Source organism: Cherax quadricarinatus, chromosome 26, assembly GCF_038502225.1.
Source record: "Cherax quadricarinatus isolate ZL_2023a chromosome 26, ASM3850222v1, whole genome shotgun sequence".
Lineage (NCBI taxonomy): Eukaryota > Metazoa > Arthropoda > Malacostraca > Decapoda > Parastacidae > Cherax > Cherax quadricarinatus.
Genome location: NC_091317.1, coordinates 33405183 through 33421244, shown reverse-complemented (window position 1 = coordinate 33421244; position 16062 = coordinate 33405183). Strand labels below are relative to the sequence as shown.

The 16062-nt window shown below is 42.9% G+C and overlaps 1 protein-coding gene across 3 annotated transcripts in view; it reads left to right on the top strand.

Moving 5' to 3' along the window:
- The first annotated feature begins 754 nt into the window (after nucleotides 1–754).
- The window catches only part of LOC128691720 (solute carrier family 25 member 16), a 172533-nt gene continuing 157225 nt past the window's right edge, over nucleotides 755–16062 (top strand). For all 3 annotated transcript variants that reach the window (XR_011392461.1, XM_053780605.2, XM_070088911.1), the window contains exon 1: nucleotides 755–890. Coding sequence is in view for 2 of the 3 variants with exons in the window: in XM_053780605.2 (XP_053636580.2) it covers nucleotides 842–890 (49 nt within the window). In the remaining variant the exon portion in view is untranslated. The remainder of the gene's footprint in view (nucleotides 891–16062) is intronic.

Sequence of the window (16062 nt, the reverse complement as noted above, 5' to 3'; positions counted from 1 at the left end):
GTCTTCAACATTCAGCATATCCAACTGCTGTAATTCATCCTGGCCTACATGTTCTCTTGGTCCCAGCCCCAGGATGAATCTTACGATTTTGTTCTGGGTGATTTGCAGTCTATCTTTCAATTTTTTTTGTCAAGGCAGAGTACCATGAAGAGCAAGCGTAATCCATATGGCATTGTATAAGTAGCGGTGATGGTAGTGGGTGTAGCGCAAGTAGCGGTGATGGTAGTGAGTGTAGCGCAAGTAGCGGTGATGGTAGTGAGTGTAGCGCAAGTAGCGGTGATGGTAGTGAGTGTAGCGCAAGTAGCGGTGATGGTAGTGAGTGTAGCGCAAGTAGCGGTGATGGTAGTGAGTGTAGCGCAAGTAGCGGTGATGGTAGTGAGTGTAGCGCAAGTAGCAGTGATGGTAGTGAGTGTAGCGCAAGTAGCGGTGATGGTAGAGTGTAGCGCAAGTAGCAGTGATGGTAGCGAGTGTAGCGCAAGTAGCGGTGATGGTAGTGAGTGTAGCGTGAGTAGCAGTGATGGTAGTGAGTGTAGCAAGTAGCGGTGATAATAGTGAGTGTAGCGCAAGTAGCGGTGATGGTAGTGAGTGTAGCGCAAGTAGCGGTGATGGTAGTGAGTGTAGCGCAAGTAGCAGTGATGGTAGTGAGTGTAGCAAGTAGCGGTGATAATAGTGAGTGTAGCGCAAGTAGCGGTGATGGTAGTGAGTGTAGCGCAAGTAGCAGTGATGGTAGTGAGTGTAGCAAGTAGCGGTGATAATAGTGAGTGTAGCGCAAGTAGCGGTGAGTGAGGAAGGTGAAGCAGCAGTGACCAGTCAGTCAGTGTAACTCAACACAGTGGTCGTCATGGATGGGTTTTCCTCGTCTTTCATTATGAAATCTCTCATAGCAGGAGGTAGGAATATCACTTACTGTATTTTAATGTATGAAAGTCGTATTATTTTGCTTCCATTATGGCAGAGAATTGTTAAACATGTAGACAGTAGTGCCGAGTAATGGTAAAATCAACAAAGAAAACTTGTGTAGTGTGAGGTAAGCCATTAGATACACTTCAGAGTATCACACATGTATTTTAAGATTTTGTGAGAGCTTGAGCGTGAAATTATAAGTGCTGTGTCACAGTGGTGTGTAAAGTATTGTTGATAGTCGTGAACATTCCTGTAACATTCAGTGTAAACACACTGGAACTGGTCGTTTACATACCTGTTACAGCTTGTCCTAGATAACCAGTTATTTAGCTGATGTACTAATAGAACTTTCCATAAACGATATTCTATTTCCAAATATACATTATTTTATTTTACCGCATAATAAGTAAAAATTTAAGTGTTAGTGAGACTAGCAGGACATAGTATCACTTCCGTCTTAGCAGGACTACCAATACTTGCTGGATATTCAGGAACTGCTACGTTGGTTTGTACCACACAATACTTCACCGGGATGACTAGGTTAATTATTACTTATTATGTAATATATATGAAGCGGTATTTTTGAGGTTATCATTAGTATATGTTAGAGTGGTAGTGGAGGGTGAGTGTGGCAAGGTTGGTGACTCTGACTGTGTTATTCACCTCTATATCCACTCACCTTCACTTTAACATTAATATAAAATTATCCTAGACTTGTTCGGTTTATGCTGAGACTACATTCAAGTTATTGCTCGCTACAGTGTAACACGGATAAGAGTAAAATAAACATGGAGTTACCCTAGACATTAATATAAGCTTTGCTGGCTCAAGGTCCCTTTTGAGGGGAGGCTGGAGAAGGGCTCTTAATTCAAGGAACAGGATTAATTATTCCCTCCCATTCTACGTGTACAACGGCTCCTCGTAGTGTCATTTACATGACAGCGGCACAAGCGGTCGAATCTGTTCTGGAAATAAGAAATTGTAATAATTTTCCATTAAAATACATTTTTTGGGAAACTTATTAATTGTTGGGTAAAAAGATATTACTTTCCCTGGGTTAATTTATAAAGTTACTGGAACTGTAAGACACTTGTATAAAAACTTGTGTATTCAACTTCTCATGAGAAGACTTTTATGTATGCAAGTCCATGATTTTAAGGTTATCACGGGAGGTTTTGTGTACAGATTAGATAGTAAAATTTGTACTATTGTGTGCTGTGTAAGTTGTCTTGACGTGATTGTGGTTATTAATATATCACTAGAGGGACGTTTCAATTTTTTATTTCTTAGGTGTTCCCATTCTCGCTTTTAACGAACAATTAGTGATGCTCGCATTGAATAAATTACGTTGAACGTGAATTTTAGAGGCAAGACTGTTCATGTTAGTAATCTTGTAGGGTTAATAACTCAGGGTGGCCCAGAAAGTCAAGCAGTGAGGCATATTTCCATTGTGGTTCTTGTGCAAGTCGTCTCCCAGGATGTTACCCACAACACTCAACACCCAGGTATCTTATTGCTAGGTGACGGGAGCAGAATTATATTGCACTTCTCGCCTCGCCCAGGAAGTAGACTCTGGGTACTTGTGATTGTGAACACACACACACACACACACACACACACACACACACACACACACACACACACACACACACACACACACACACACACACACACACACACACACACACACACACACACACACACACACACGTACGTACGTACGTACGTACGTATATGCATTCTTCCCATTTCTCAAAACTTCCGTTTAAACTTTTTTTAAGCTGTTACTCTAACAGAGCCTGTTGCCTCGGGAAATAACCATCATTAGTTTCATAAGTCTACCGTGAGAGTAATACTCCCGGGAAAACAAAAACATCACTACTGTTTCTCAGTATCTGTGTTCGGTGGTTCAATCCCCGGCATGGGTGAAAATATTGGGCATGTTTCCTTACACCTGCTGTCCCTGTTCACCTAGCAGCAGGTAGGTACCTGGGTGTTAGTCGACTGCTGTGGGTCACATCCTGGCGGACAAGAATGAAGGACTCAATGGAAGTAACACCGACAGTCCTCGATGACGCACCGACTTTTTTTTGGGTTATCCTGGGTGGCTAACCCTCAGAATTAAAAATCCGAGCAGATCTCGTCTTATCTGGCAATGTTACCGGTGGGCGGCCAGCTGGTACAAGCATCCCGTACTAAAATGATATATCTCGTGGAATATTAAATATCTTCCGCAACCTTCCAGGTAAGCCTTGTTCCAATAGTCTCCCATTTTATTAGTTTTTAGCATTGTTAAATTCCAGTTCTTAGGCCTATTGAGGGATTTGTCCATAGCCCCAGGCCCCATTAATGATATATTCGAAAAGATCGCTAAACCCACACAGCACCTAAAGTCGGTACCTGACCAGCCGGGCTGTGGCTCGTACGTTGGTTTGCGTGCAGCCAGCAGTAACAGCCTGGTTGATCAGGCTCTGATCCACCAGGAGGCCTGGTCACAGACCGGGCCGCGGGGGCGTTGACCCCCGGAACTCTCTCCAGGTAAACTCCAGGATCATAAGTCTCTAATTTGCTTAGATGTCTGAGAATTTTGAGCTGCACCTCAAAACGGTTGACCTCCAGCTCTTGGGTTTATTAAGGGTGATTTACTCCAGCCTTGTCTTCATGCTAAAAGGACTTGTTTAATTCAGTACTCAGTGACAAATGAAATTATATGGGACCTTGTATGTGGGTTGTTCAGGTGAGCTACGAGTCTGAGTAATCTGGAGAGGAAGAGCGAGCCGATGAGATGTGCGTCATGTCACATTGATTCCGGGACGTCAGAGGTTTTCTAGTCAGATGTTATGCTAAATTGTGGAGACCTTTATTCTAATGAGTGGAGGTTCAAAGAAACTTCTATTTCGAATGTCGTTCTTGGCGGTTAATCTACCTGGAGGGTGTTAACGGGGGTCAACGCCCCCGCGGCCCGATCTATGGCCAGGCCTCGTGCTGGATCAGGGCCTGATCAACTATGCTGTTGCTACCGGTCGTACACAAATTCAGCGTAGGAACCAAGCACGGTTGGTCACGTACTGATTATATGTCCAGTTGCCTTATGAAGACAGCCAGGGGTCTGTTGGTAGTCCCCTTAGGTATGTTAGGAGGCACTTGAAGAATCTTGGGCCCCTGACACTTATTATCTTTTAGTGTACTCACAGTTCCATACAACTATATTTATCTTTACCATAGTGCTGATATCTCGCCCTAACCTACCCAGCGTCTGGGTCTCTTGAAGGTGTTGAATTGTAGCTCCTGTGCCCTTTTTTCATATAGCAGTGCCTCGTTTATCTTGTTTAAGATTATAGCAGTACGTGTAACACAGTCCACTACAATTAACGTAACTAGAGAAGCTACAGGTTTGCTGGAGCAAGAAGTTGCAGAAATTGAGCCAGGGCAAGTGCCAAGTAATATAACGTGTCTGAGGTGAAAGGAGACCGGTGACAACCTGCCTACCTCCTGGGGGCAAACAACTGGCAATTTTACAAAGAAAACCACACGAGAATAGTTCATGCCAGACCAGAAACCAGTTGCCTGGAATGATCTGTTATATAATTGCGTATACTAGTTTAGCGGGTTTTTTATAATAGCACAAGTTAGATGGGTAAACCTACTTGAAAATTATGGCTTTCAAAAACCTAAAAATGAAATTTTAAATAGCTTTTAAAATATGCGATAATCTTCTCCTTGAACAATCAAAAAGTGTGGAAGCCTAGTTTCGCTGACGGCATGACCAGCTCCATGAAAGTAACCGCTTCTCATTGGTATATAGTTCGATTCACAACCAAAACCAGCAGGATTTGATTCCTGGGCTGCGAAATGTTATTGCACTTCTCCATACACCATACATGTGAAGGATCTGGGAGTGATAATGTCAGAGGATCTCGCCTTCAAAGACCACAACAATGTATCTACCTCATCTGCTAGGAAAATGATAGGATGGATAATGAGAACCTTCAAAACTCGGGACGCCAAGCTCATGATGATGCTCTTCAAATCGCTTGTTCTCTCTAGGTTGGAATACTGCTGTACACTAACTGCCCCCTTCAAGGCAGGCGAAATTGCTGACCTGGAGAGTGTACAAAGAACTTTCACGGCACACACAAGTACGATAAGGCACCTAAATTACTGGGAACTGTTGAAGATCCTTGATCTTTATTCCCTGGAGCGCAGGCGAGAGATGCATGATAATATACACTTGGAAAATCCAAGAGGGAGTAATACCAAACTTGCATACGAAAATCATTCCATATGAAAGCAAAAGACTCGGGAGGAGATGCAACATTTCCCCAATGAAAAGCAGGGGCGCCACGAGTACACTGAGAGACAACACAATAAGTGTCCGGGGCCCAAGACTGTTCAACTGCCTCCCAGCATACATAAGGGGGATTACCAATAGACCCCTGGCTGTCTTCAAGAAGGTATTGGACAGGCACCTAAAGTCAGTACCTGACCAACCGGGCTGTGTTCGTACGTCAGTTTGCGTGCGGCCAGCAGTAACAGCCTGGTTGATCAGACCCTGATCCACCACGAGGCCTGGTCTCAGAGCCGCGGGGGCGTTGACCCCCGAAATCCTCTCCAGGTCTCAAACCTGGTGCCCTGTTTCACCAATACGTAAATAGGGATTAGTGAACTGTTATTATATAGGAGTTGGCTATTATTCAGTAGGAGTTGATGAGAAAGATGCATCATAATTTACACCTGGAACATCTTAGAGGGACTAGTCCCAAATCTGCGCACGGAAATCACTCCCTACGAAAGCAAAGGATTCGGCAGACTGTACAACATCCTCCCAATGAAAAGCAGGAGTGTCATAAGTACACTAACAGATAACACAATAAGTGTCATAAGTCCAACACTGTTCAACTGCCTCCCAACATACGTAAGGGCTTACCAGTAGACACCTAGCTGTCTTCAAGAGGGAGCTGGACAGATACCTAAAGTCAGTACCTGACCAGCTGGGCTGTGGTTCATACGCTGGGTTGCGTGCGGCCAGCAGTAACAGCCTGGTTGATCAGGCCCTGATTCACCGCGAGGCCTGGTCATGGACCGGGCCGCTGGGGCGTTGACCTCTGGAACACCCTCCAAGTAAACTCTAGGCTGGTAGGAGTTGGTTGTTGGTAAATAGGAAATGACTTGTGGATGGCATCTCAGAGAGGGATGAAGACTTTCCTTGGATTAGCCCCGGAGGGCTAATTAAAGCTAATTACGAGTGGGAGGTGTGAACCTTAGTAAGGAATAGTTTGAAAGGTTTACATCACCTGTGTATAATGAGTCACTTCAGAAACTTGCGTCGCATTCTGTAAATATAGTGTTAGATCAGTGGCGCAAACTGCAAAGTAGTCGTTAATAAAAATCTAGTATCTTTCTAAATGGGTTCAAACTCTAACCGTTCCGTGGTTTGGGTTGAATTGATAAATGAATTATAATGTCTGGGTATGAGTAAGATCTGCTTAGCAAACGCCACAATACCTACTGCGGTGCTTCCTTGTGAAGGTAGCCAGTGTGTGTAACTCCTGATGCCTGAGTGACTAAATGTCTGGTAACATTGTGGAGGAGGCACAATTTGTCTGGGGTTCGCACTTCTGAGACAAGAAATGTGTAGGTGACCTTGTGGACACCACCTCCCAGTGGATGTGACAACAGTAATGGCCTTGTGCTACATACTTCTAACAGTAGACTCCGTGCGTAGACACTGAAAGACATTGCAGTGACTCAGACACGGGAGTCCAGCATGGGTAAAACACGGTCACTACTGACGTGGTCTACTATTTGCCAGGAAACTGTTTCCAGGGGCCCGGTCCCAGACCAGGCCTCCCGATGGATGACCTGATCAGCCGGACTGTTAATGTAAGCCACATGCAGTTTAGTGTATCACAGCCTCGTTTATCAGCAACTGAGTTGAGGCTATCAAGCACCATACTGACCACCGAGTCAGGAACTAGTAAGCTAGTGGTCACTGCCTTGGTTCACCATAGTGATAGAGTACAACAGATGTGATAAAATTAGTGAGAGGACGGCATATAATATACTCTGCAATGAAGATATTATCAATGTAACGAACAAAGTGTATCCACAAGCTGCAGAGACACTGTGAACTGCGGAATATGCAACACCGTTGTGCTGTAATGTTAATTGTGACTAGTGAGCGTGCAGTCTGTGTGACACTCTCTCGCAGTCACTTACACCAGGTGCCACCTTAAGTATAGCCTGACAACAGGTGGAAACTTCTAACAGTAACACTGCCTCAGCCATGTATCTTTTACAATAGAAGTAGAGCTGTAAAAGACACGTGGCTGAGGCAGTAATACTGTTTAGAAGTTTCCACCTGTCAAGCTGTACTGAAGGTGACACCTGGTGTAAGAAGCGACTGCGAGGAGTGCATCACACTCAGACTGAGAGGCTCTTAATCCTTGGATAAACAATGTATATAGTATCCCATACAGCGCCAGTAATGGGGTCACAGTACCTGTGTGTGCTACAAGTGTAATGGTTAGATATTGTACCCAGATGTGTTTCATGTAAAAAAACTGTACCTAATGTACAGTGCTGGGTATACCCAGATGTGTGTACACTCAACATGGTTGTCCACACTGTACAAAGCCCTACCTGGGGTTACTACCCAAGAGTTGCTCTTTGCTCATCTTATTAGAGGGTTAATGTTCATATATAAAGATGTTGAACCCCCACGGCTCATACAGCGCCTGGAAATGGCAGGCAATGAGGTCAAACAAATCAGTGTGTACCTCAAATTCCTTATATCAAGAGTAGTTTACCAGCATCAAACACCCTCGTTGAAGGGTGTGGCTAGAAGAGTTTCCGGTAATTGCGTGAACTACAGTGTGTGGAAGACACATTACAGCACTTTAGTACCTATTGCCGAAAGATTTCGCCTATACAACAGGCTTCTTCAGCCGGATACGTGTGAATGCAGCAGTGGAAGTAGCATTGACGTGATCAGGCCATCACCCTCGGTGGGAGGTGGTCAGTCCCTCAAGCCTAAAGCATGGGGAAGCGGCCATATCTTGTATACTAGAGGTGACATGAAGCATAGGAGCTGACATGACAGTGTGTGTCGCCCGCTGAGGGTGACGGACTAATCACGTCAATACTACTACTGCCAGTGCTGCATTCACCTATATCAGACTGATGAAGCCTCTTGTACAGGTGAAAAGTTTACACAATAAAGATACCTTAGTGTTGTCAATGTGTCTTATTTATCAACTTGTTGACACTGTATACCATCAGTAGGTATATAGTGGTAAAGAGGTTAGGCTGTGTGTCGTAAGTATGCAGCATGCAGAACCAGACTCAACCGGAAACTGACCAACACACGCACGTAAATACACGTGCGAAACAAGAGAACATACGCAACCTACTGACCCACACGATCGTATACCAACCCATCACGGAAACATCGAGAAAACTTTACACAGCTCGACTTGTATTAAAAATAAGTCTGAATAAAAAAACTGGTGTACCTTCTACCCGGAGAACCCAGACATGCCAGGATATAAGGACTATCCAAGACACGACCCAGTGCTCCTCCCTACCACCTCAGGCATAGGGAATTCCCAACACTGACTAGCGGGACACCTCGCTAAACATGGCCTCACTCCATAGATCTATCGGCCCCGCACACTTAAAACGCTTGTTAGACTTGACAGATTCCCGAGCAACACAGAGAATAAACACAGCCTTGGACATTACATTCATCTATACGAACGTCAACACTGATACTGGCTTCAACATAATTTGAGACTGACAGCAACACCAATCTCCCTCTTCTACCTCAGGATCTTATAGTAGTAGTTGATCTATAAAATCAAGTTTCCATTATTAGGTGGGGGGGGGGGGGGCGCTTAGCGTCTTGTTGGCAACATCTACATAGAGAATTTGGAGACGGGTTCTGGTGTGCCATACCAAGTAGCATAACATGGCTATGGTACGTGGACGGCATACTGATGCTGTACTAAGGCGGTTCAACATACACAACCTCCGCGATCAGATCAACACAAGAACCCATCATTAAGTTTACCCTGGAACTCGAGAAGGACGGACAGCTCCCCATTCTGGACGTTCTTCTCTGTAGAACCCAGGACAGCGACACACTCGCATCCCGAGTTAAAAGTTTACATGAAACCTACAAAGACAATAAGATACATTACTACTCGCATCACGACACACAAAAGGAGTCAGTTATCGGTTTCTTTCCATATAACGGGTTTCCACATTTGCAGTCCTTCCTTTTTTTTTGAGGAGGAATGTGCCTACATATTGCTAACAGACCAAATTTCAGTTCCCAGCAGTCTTCATACAAGACTGAAAACAGAGCAGAGTCCATGTATGTAAATAAGGTACAAAATGCGGGTTATAGCATTTTGTGAAAGTCTTGTCCAATAGGAATTTTATCAATAAACATTAAAATGCCATAACCCTCATTTTGTCTTATTTACATGCTGCTGGTATATTCTACCATTGTATTACCAGGCAACATCCACGTGGCAACTGCAACGCTCACATTAAAGAACGAAATAGAGAACCTACGTCTATTTCCGATGCTATACAACCCCGTGTGGCCCCTCTGAAAAATGTGCATGAGAGGCGAGTATTCGTTCACTCGAGTTCACAGAAACATTCATGCAGTAGGAACGAACTTAGCAATGCAGGTGTGCTTCACAGGGACAGTGACGTTCGATGGACTGCACCACAACACAGATGATCCTCACTGAAACTAATATCGACGGAGTCCAGTATCTAGAAATCCTCTTGTTATAACAGTTGCACAAAAAAGCGGGAAATTATAGCGCCAGGTAAATGGAATATGGCATATGTGATACCCATTAAAAAAAAAAACAAGAGATGGGTCTTTAGCTTCAAATTATAGACCAATTAGTCTAACCTCAAATATGGGAAAGTTGATGTAATCGATAATTGGCGATGCAGTTCGAAGTCACTTTGAAAGACGTAATAAATTAATCTTAGCACGATTTTACAAAGGGGTATTCAAGGTAGCAGACCAAGATAAAGAATACGATATTGTACATTCGAATTTCAGTAAGGCATTTGACAAGGTTTCACATGGGACTTGAGTAGCGGCATATAGAATACGAGAAATTATCTCCTGGGTTAAGGTATACCCATCAGTTACACAACCCAGGGCAACATGGGTTTAGAACAGGTCGCTCCTGTCTGTCTCAACTATTGGATCACTACGACAAGGTCCTAAATGCACTAGAAGACAAAAAGAATGCAGATGTAATATATACAGACTTTGCAAAAGCCTTCGACAAGTGTGACCATGGCGTAATAGCGCACAAAATGCGTGCTAAAGGAATAACAGGAAAAGTCTGTCGATGGATCTATAATAATCCTCACTAACAGAACACAGAGAGTAGTAGTCAACAGAGTCAAGTCCGAGACAGCTACGGTGAAAAGCTCTGTTCCACAAGGCACAGTACTCGCTCCCATCTTATTCCTCATCCTCATATCTGACATAGACAAGGATGTCAGCCACAGCACCGTGTCTTCCTTTGCAGATGACACCCGAATCTGCATGACAGTGTCTTCCATTGCAGACACTGCAAGGCTCCAGGCGGACATCAACCAAATCTTTCAGTGGGCTGCAGAAAACAATATGAAGTTCAACGATGAGAAATTTCAATTACTCAGATATGGTAAACACGAGGAAATTAAATCTTCATCAGAGTACAAAACAAATTCTGGCCACAAAATAGAGCGAAACACCAACGTCAAAGACCTGGGAGTGATCATGTCGGAGGATCTCACCTTCAAGGACCATAACATTGTATCAATCGCATCTGCTAGAAAAATGACAGGATGGATAATGAGAACCTTCAAAACTAGGGATGCCAAGCCCATGATGACACTCTTCAGGTCACTTGTTCTATCTAGGCTGGAGTATTGCTGCACACTAACAGCACCTTTCAAGGCAGGTGAAATTGCTGACCTAGAAAATGTACAGAGAACCTTCACGGCGCGCATAACGGAGATAAAACACCTCAATTACTGGGAGCGCTTAAGGTTCCTGAACTTGTATTCCCTGGAATGCAGGCGGGAGAGATACATTATTATATACACCTGGAAAATCCTGGAGGGACTAGTACCGAACTTCCACACGAAAATCACTCGCTACGAAAGCAAAAGACTTGGCAGACGATGCAACATCCCCCCAATGAAAAGTAGGGGTGTCACTAGCACGTTAAGAGACCATACAGTAAGTGTCAGGGGCCCGAGACTGTTCAACTGCCTCCCAGCATACATAAGGGGGATTACCAACAGACCCCTGGCAGTCTTCAAGCTGGCACTGGACAAGCACCTAAAGTCGGTTCCTGACCAGCCGGGCTGTGGCTCGTACGTTGGTTTGCGTGCAGCCAGCAGTAACAGCCTGGTTGATCAGGCTCTGATCCACCAGGAGTGGTCACAGACCGGGCCGCGGGGGCGTTGACCCCCGGAACACACTCCAGGTAATACTTACAATACCTTTTGAGTTCCGAGTTTTTCTACTCCCAAGCCCGCCTGGCCTTGGGCCAGGCTGACAGATACGCAACAAGTTTACATTAATTGTGGAGAAATCAGAATGGGGAACTTTTAAGTGGTATACCACAGGGGTTAGTGTTGGGACCCTTGTCCAGTCTACATAAACGACATTGATGAGGGAATAAATAGCAACAATAGGTTGCCGATGACACTAACATAGGCCGTTAAACAATTTCTGATGTGGACACAGGAAGGCTACAGGATGACCTGGAGAGGTTAATGTTGTGGTAGATGCAGATGTCCCGTGGAGTTCCACGGGATGTCTGAAAAGTTGGAGCAAGGCACAGATCGTCCTCATTGGACATAACCGTAGACGCTGGCGGGGCCTAGAGGCCTAGCTGATTCCCGTCACCGACACTGGAATATAATTCTGGAAGCTACAAATTTCAAAAACTCGGGCATACATGACACTCAACTAGACAAAGCTCAACCAGCCTCACAACACGGGAATCACGTGAACCTCATTGTCTAGCTGACCTCGTCTAAAATAAGCATAGTTTGCGGTTTCCAGGTCACTATTTGACACACGCCTCACTTTCAGCTTATATATACTATTATTTTCGACCTTTGTATGTTAGTGGTCATGATCCCAGGACCGAAAAGTTTTTTTAATATGCCCTAGTGTTTCCTCACGTGTCTTTGTAATCCAGTTTCTGCATCAATTACCAGGTATATTCACCCATTTTCCACTCGTTCGGCACTGTACCAGTTTTTAGTGATCTTACATTTCTGTATAACGCTCGAACAGTTCATCATGGTCCGGTGATTTGGTTTTAATTATCTACTTTTCTGAGAACCATGTGCCTAGTGACTTTGTGCCTAACGTATATTTCGATTTCTGGAATTTTGCTAGCATCTTCCTGTGTAAAAACATGAAATAAGCGTTAGATTGTACCCATTTCTCTCAATGACCTGACCTGAGCAATAGGTGGAGAAATTATCTTCTGGATCGAGAAATCTCAGTGAGGACCCGTTATCACTGGACAAAGGGGTCAGTGTTGGGACCTTTATCGTTCACAATGTACACAAACGACTTAAATGAGGGAATAAATAGCGATATAAACAAGTTTGCCGGTTACACGAAAGTGGGCCGCCAAATAAATTGTGAAGATGCATGAGAACTACAGAACGATCTACACAGGTTGATATAGTCAGAGAAATGGCAGATGCAGTTTAATGTTGGTAAATGTAATTATTTTTTTTTTTGGGGGGGGGGGATGAAATAAATATGGCACCTTAAAACTAAATTTAGATCTCAACTGAATGCGAAAAAGAATTAAGAGTTCTGGAAAGGCGTAGAATTAGAGGGGGATATGACTAAAGTGTACAAACGGAACACAGTAATAAGTAAAAGGGATATAAATAATGTACTGAAAATATCTAACCAAGACAGGACTCTCAGCAATGGCTTGAAGTTGGAAAACCTCAAGTTTAGAAAGGATATAGGAAAACACTAGTTTGGTAATAGTCTATGACTAGAAGAATATTCTTACCTTTATTACAAGAGTTGGAGGTTTCTTTATCCTCGTTGACCACACTAAGTACATTCGTCCTGGAGAGCAGAAAAGTAATTTCCTATCTTTAGATTTGCTCCTTAACCTTCCTCAGTCTGAAGTTTTTCCATTTACTGGAAACCACTTCCCACTTGATACTTTGATACCTGTGAGTTCCGAGTGTTTTTTCTACTCCCGGAGTCCGGCCATAGGTCAGACTCGTCTGGTGCTTGCCTGGTCAACCAGGCCGTCACATTCATTATACTTATTCTTGTGGAAAATACTGTATATATTTTCCAGAAATACAGTAGTTATACGTAAATAGATGGCCATACTGTATTTAATAAATATTTTGTTATCGAAAACGGGAAGCTGCGCAGAAGAGACTCGCCATCGTTGTTTTGAATTGAGAGTAACAGACGTTAGTAATGGGAAGAATTTTTCGTGCTCTAGAGGTTAAAATTGGGCTGACACCTCTCAAATAGGAGACGAAATTGTTGGATATGCAGTCCTGCATAACTTGAGATATCAGGCAACTGGACAAGACAGCTCCAGGAACCTCAGATAAGTCTGTTTAATTCTGGCCAGTATTTTCATAAATTGACAGTGAGGTTTTCTGAGTATGATACACCTTAATCTCCAGTCAAATTGGTGAGTGATATTAAGATATTCTCCTTCTGTTATGTGTGTGTGTGTGTATATATATATATATAATCCTTTTTTTAATTTTAATATACAGTCCACAAATTTATATATTTACCAGCATTCCTGGTGATGTATATTTCATTTGTAATTAATAGGTCCAGAGCAACTTGTGGATATGACAGTTGTAGGTATCGAAGGGGGACATTTTTTGCGACCTAGGTGTCCCAAATTCCTACTTGTCTAACTGATAAATAATAATTATCCTTATTTACTGTTATGTACATAATGATACATTCAGATCAATGTAATTTTCCACAATTCTAAAACACTACAAAAACAAGCCACGGTACTCTCTTAAACACCACACAAATTCCCCAAGACTGCTGCAGGACAGGCAACACCACCTGTTACCACTGACCTTAGTGTACTGACAACCTGATGTTAGTTATAATCGGTTATTTTTTATTGATGGAGCACAATCTAACTAAATCTAACCTAATAACTTAAATCGAGAAATTAGCTGCGAACCATATATAAGAAATCCCCATTGAATTTGCGAGGCTAGGGTGTCAGGTGACTTACTACTAGGCCTCACTTTTTTTTAGGAGCCTTCCTGAATAGATTATGTACATTTGGAGTAACCAAGGACACAGAGACGTAACCATCTCATTAACCATGTTCTAAGGTTGCATTTTGTCTTTCCCTAATACTCTGTGTTGTATTCTTTTATATCTAGTGAGAATCCACTCCCTCATCTGTTGCCCTTGAAACACTGGTTAATGTTACCCTAAAAATAATTTCGTATGTAGGATGTAATCCTGATAAAATTGTTGGGTTAATTCTGTAAATCTCCCATGTAATTATTTAAACCTAGGCAGTAAAATGTAGGCTACACTAATTGGTGTCAGGTTATTAACTATACTAATTATTCTTTCTTTAATCTTATTCTTGTTAGTAGTTCTAGGTTAAGGTGGGTGAAATAAGGTGCTGTGAGAATTTGAGTATCATACTTCACTGATGCACTCTTACATTTATAATAAAAATTAAAATATTGTTTAAAACAAACTACGGGAATAATCACTACTAGAAACCTGGTTAAGGAAAAACATTATTGGCATAAATGGTGTAGAATTATGCTGGGTGATCATAAGTTAGTTTTGTAGTAAATGACTGTATACAGTATGTAATGTTATGCAGTTTTAATACAAGTTATTTACTGTAAGTATATTTTGTTAGTGAGTGACCTACACAAGTTCCGTTAAGAGGAGGAACAAGGTATAAATGTGACACATGGAAGAAAATGTTGAAAAGTGAAGAATGTTTGGAGGAAGTCGAGGAGGACATAGACGTGGAAATACCCAAGGTGAGGTTGTGGTGTGGCTGTGATGCTGCTGGATAATGGAGGGTAGACTGGTTTACCTGGCTACCAGATGGAGTCTACCTCTCTAGCTATCCTCATGCGCATGCTCAGTCTCTGGCTCACTAAGCTCACCTTTTTACTTTCTTTGTCGTTTCCGTGTTATACTTTGTTTCTTTGGTGATGTTCACAGTGCATACTGCATAATTGTGGTTGCTGGGTCGAGTCTAGACTTCTGTCTTGTCTCTTTAAAATGGTTCTTAAACTATGCATGGAATCTCCGTCCTCTATTCATCCAGACGGTGTATATTAGTGTGCAGTTTGTTCTTCAGCCACTAGTTAATTCGATCAAGCAACCGGCATACAAAGGATATACTACTAGTCTGGTGAATAAGTTATACCACACGTTAACATGTTTTCCTGCTAAAGCTACAAGACTGCGTGGCGCGAGTGTCCTTGCATAAGATAGGCGCTTACATTCATATCCTGTTAAGGTTCTCTGATGAAATTATTATAATCAAGGGGAAGCGCTAAACCCGTAGGATTATACAGCGCCTGGGGGGGGGGAATGTGGAAGGCATTCAGGCTTAATTCGGGAAACTGGAGCACAGATCCAATTCCCTAAATCAAGAGCCCCTCACCACCATCAAGGAACCTTCCCTGAGGGGACGATGAAATGATAAATATGCTTTTCCAGGCTGGTAGTCTGGAAGCTGCTACCGACGAATTAGTTGTCTTTTTCAATAGGCCAGAGTTTCTCACAAGCAATCAGGATTTTTCAAGCCTGATGACTAAATCTGTGGGTGCTGGAATCGTGACTTATAGCGTATTCAAGTCACAACCGATAGCCTTGGGTTCAGTCTTGGGCGGGGAGAGGGAGAGGGGTACCTACTTAGTATGTCTGTTACAGAAACCACCTCAGCTATAATTGAAGTTTGCTCCTCGGCGGAACTCGGGCATTATTTTGTATTTTATAAGTAGAAGCTGACTACACTACGTAATACATTCTTATTTTTTTTATGTGCAAATTGTATTACGAGACAAATATTACCTATATTATGGTTGGAACGC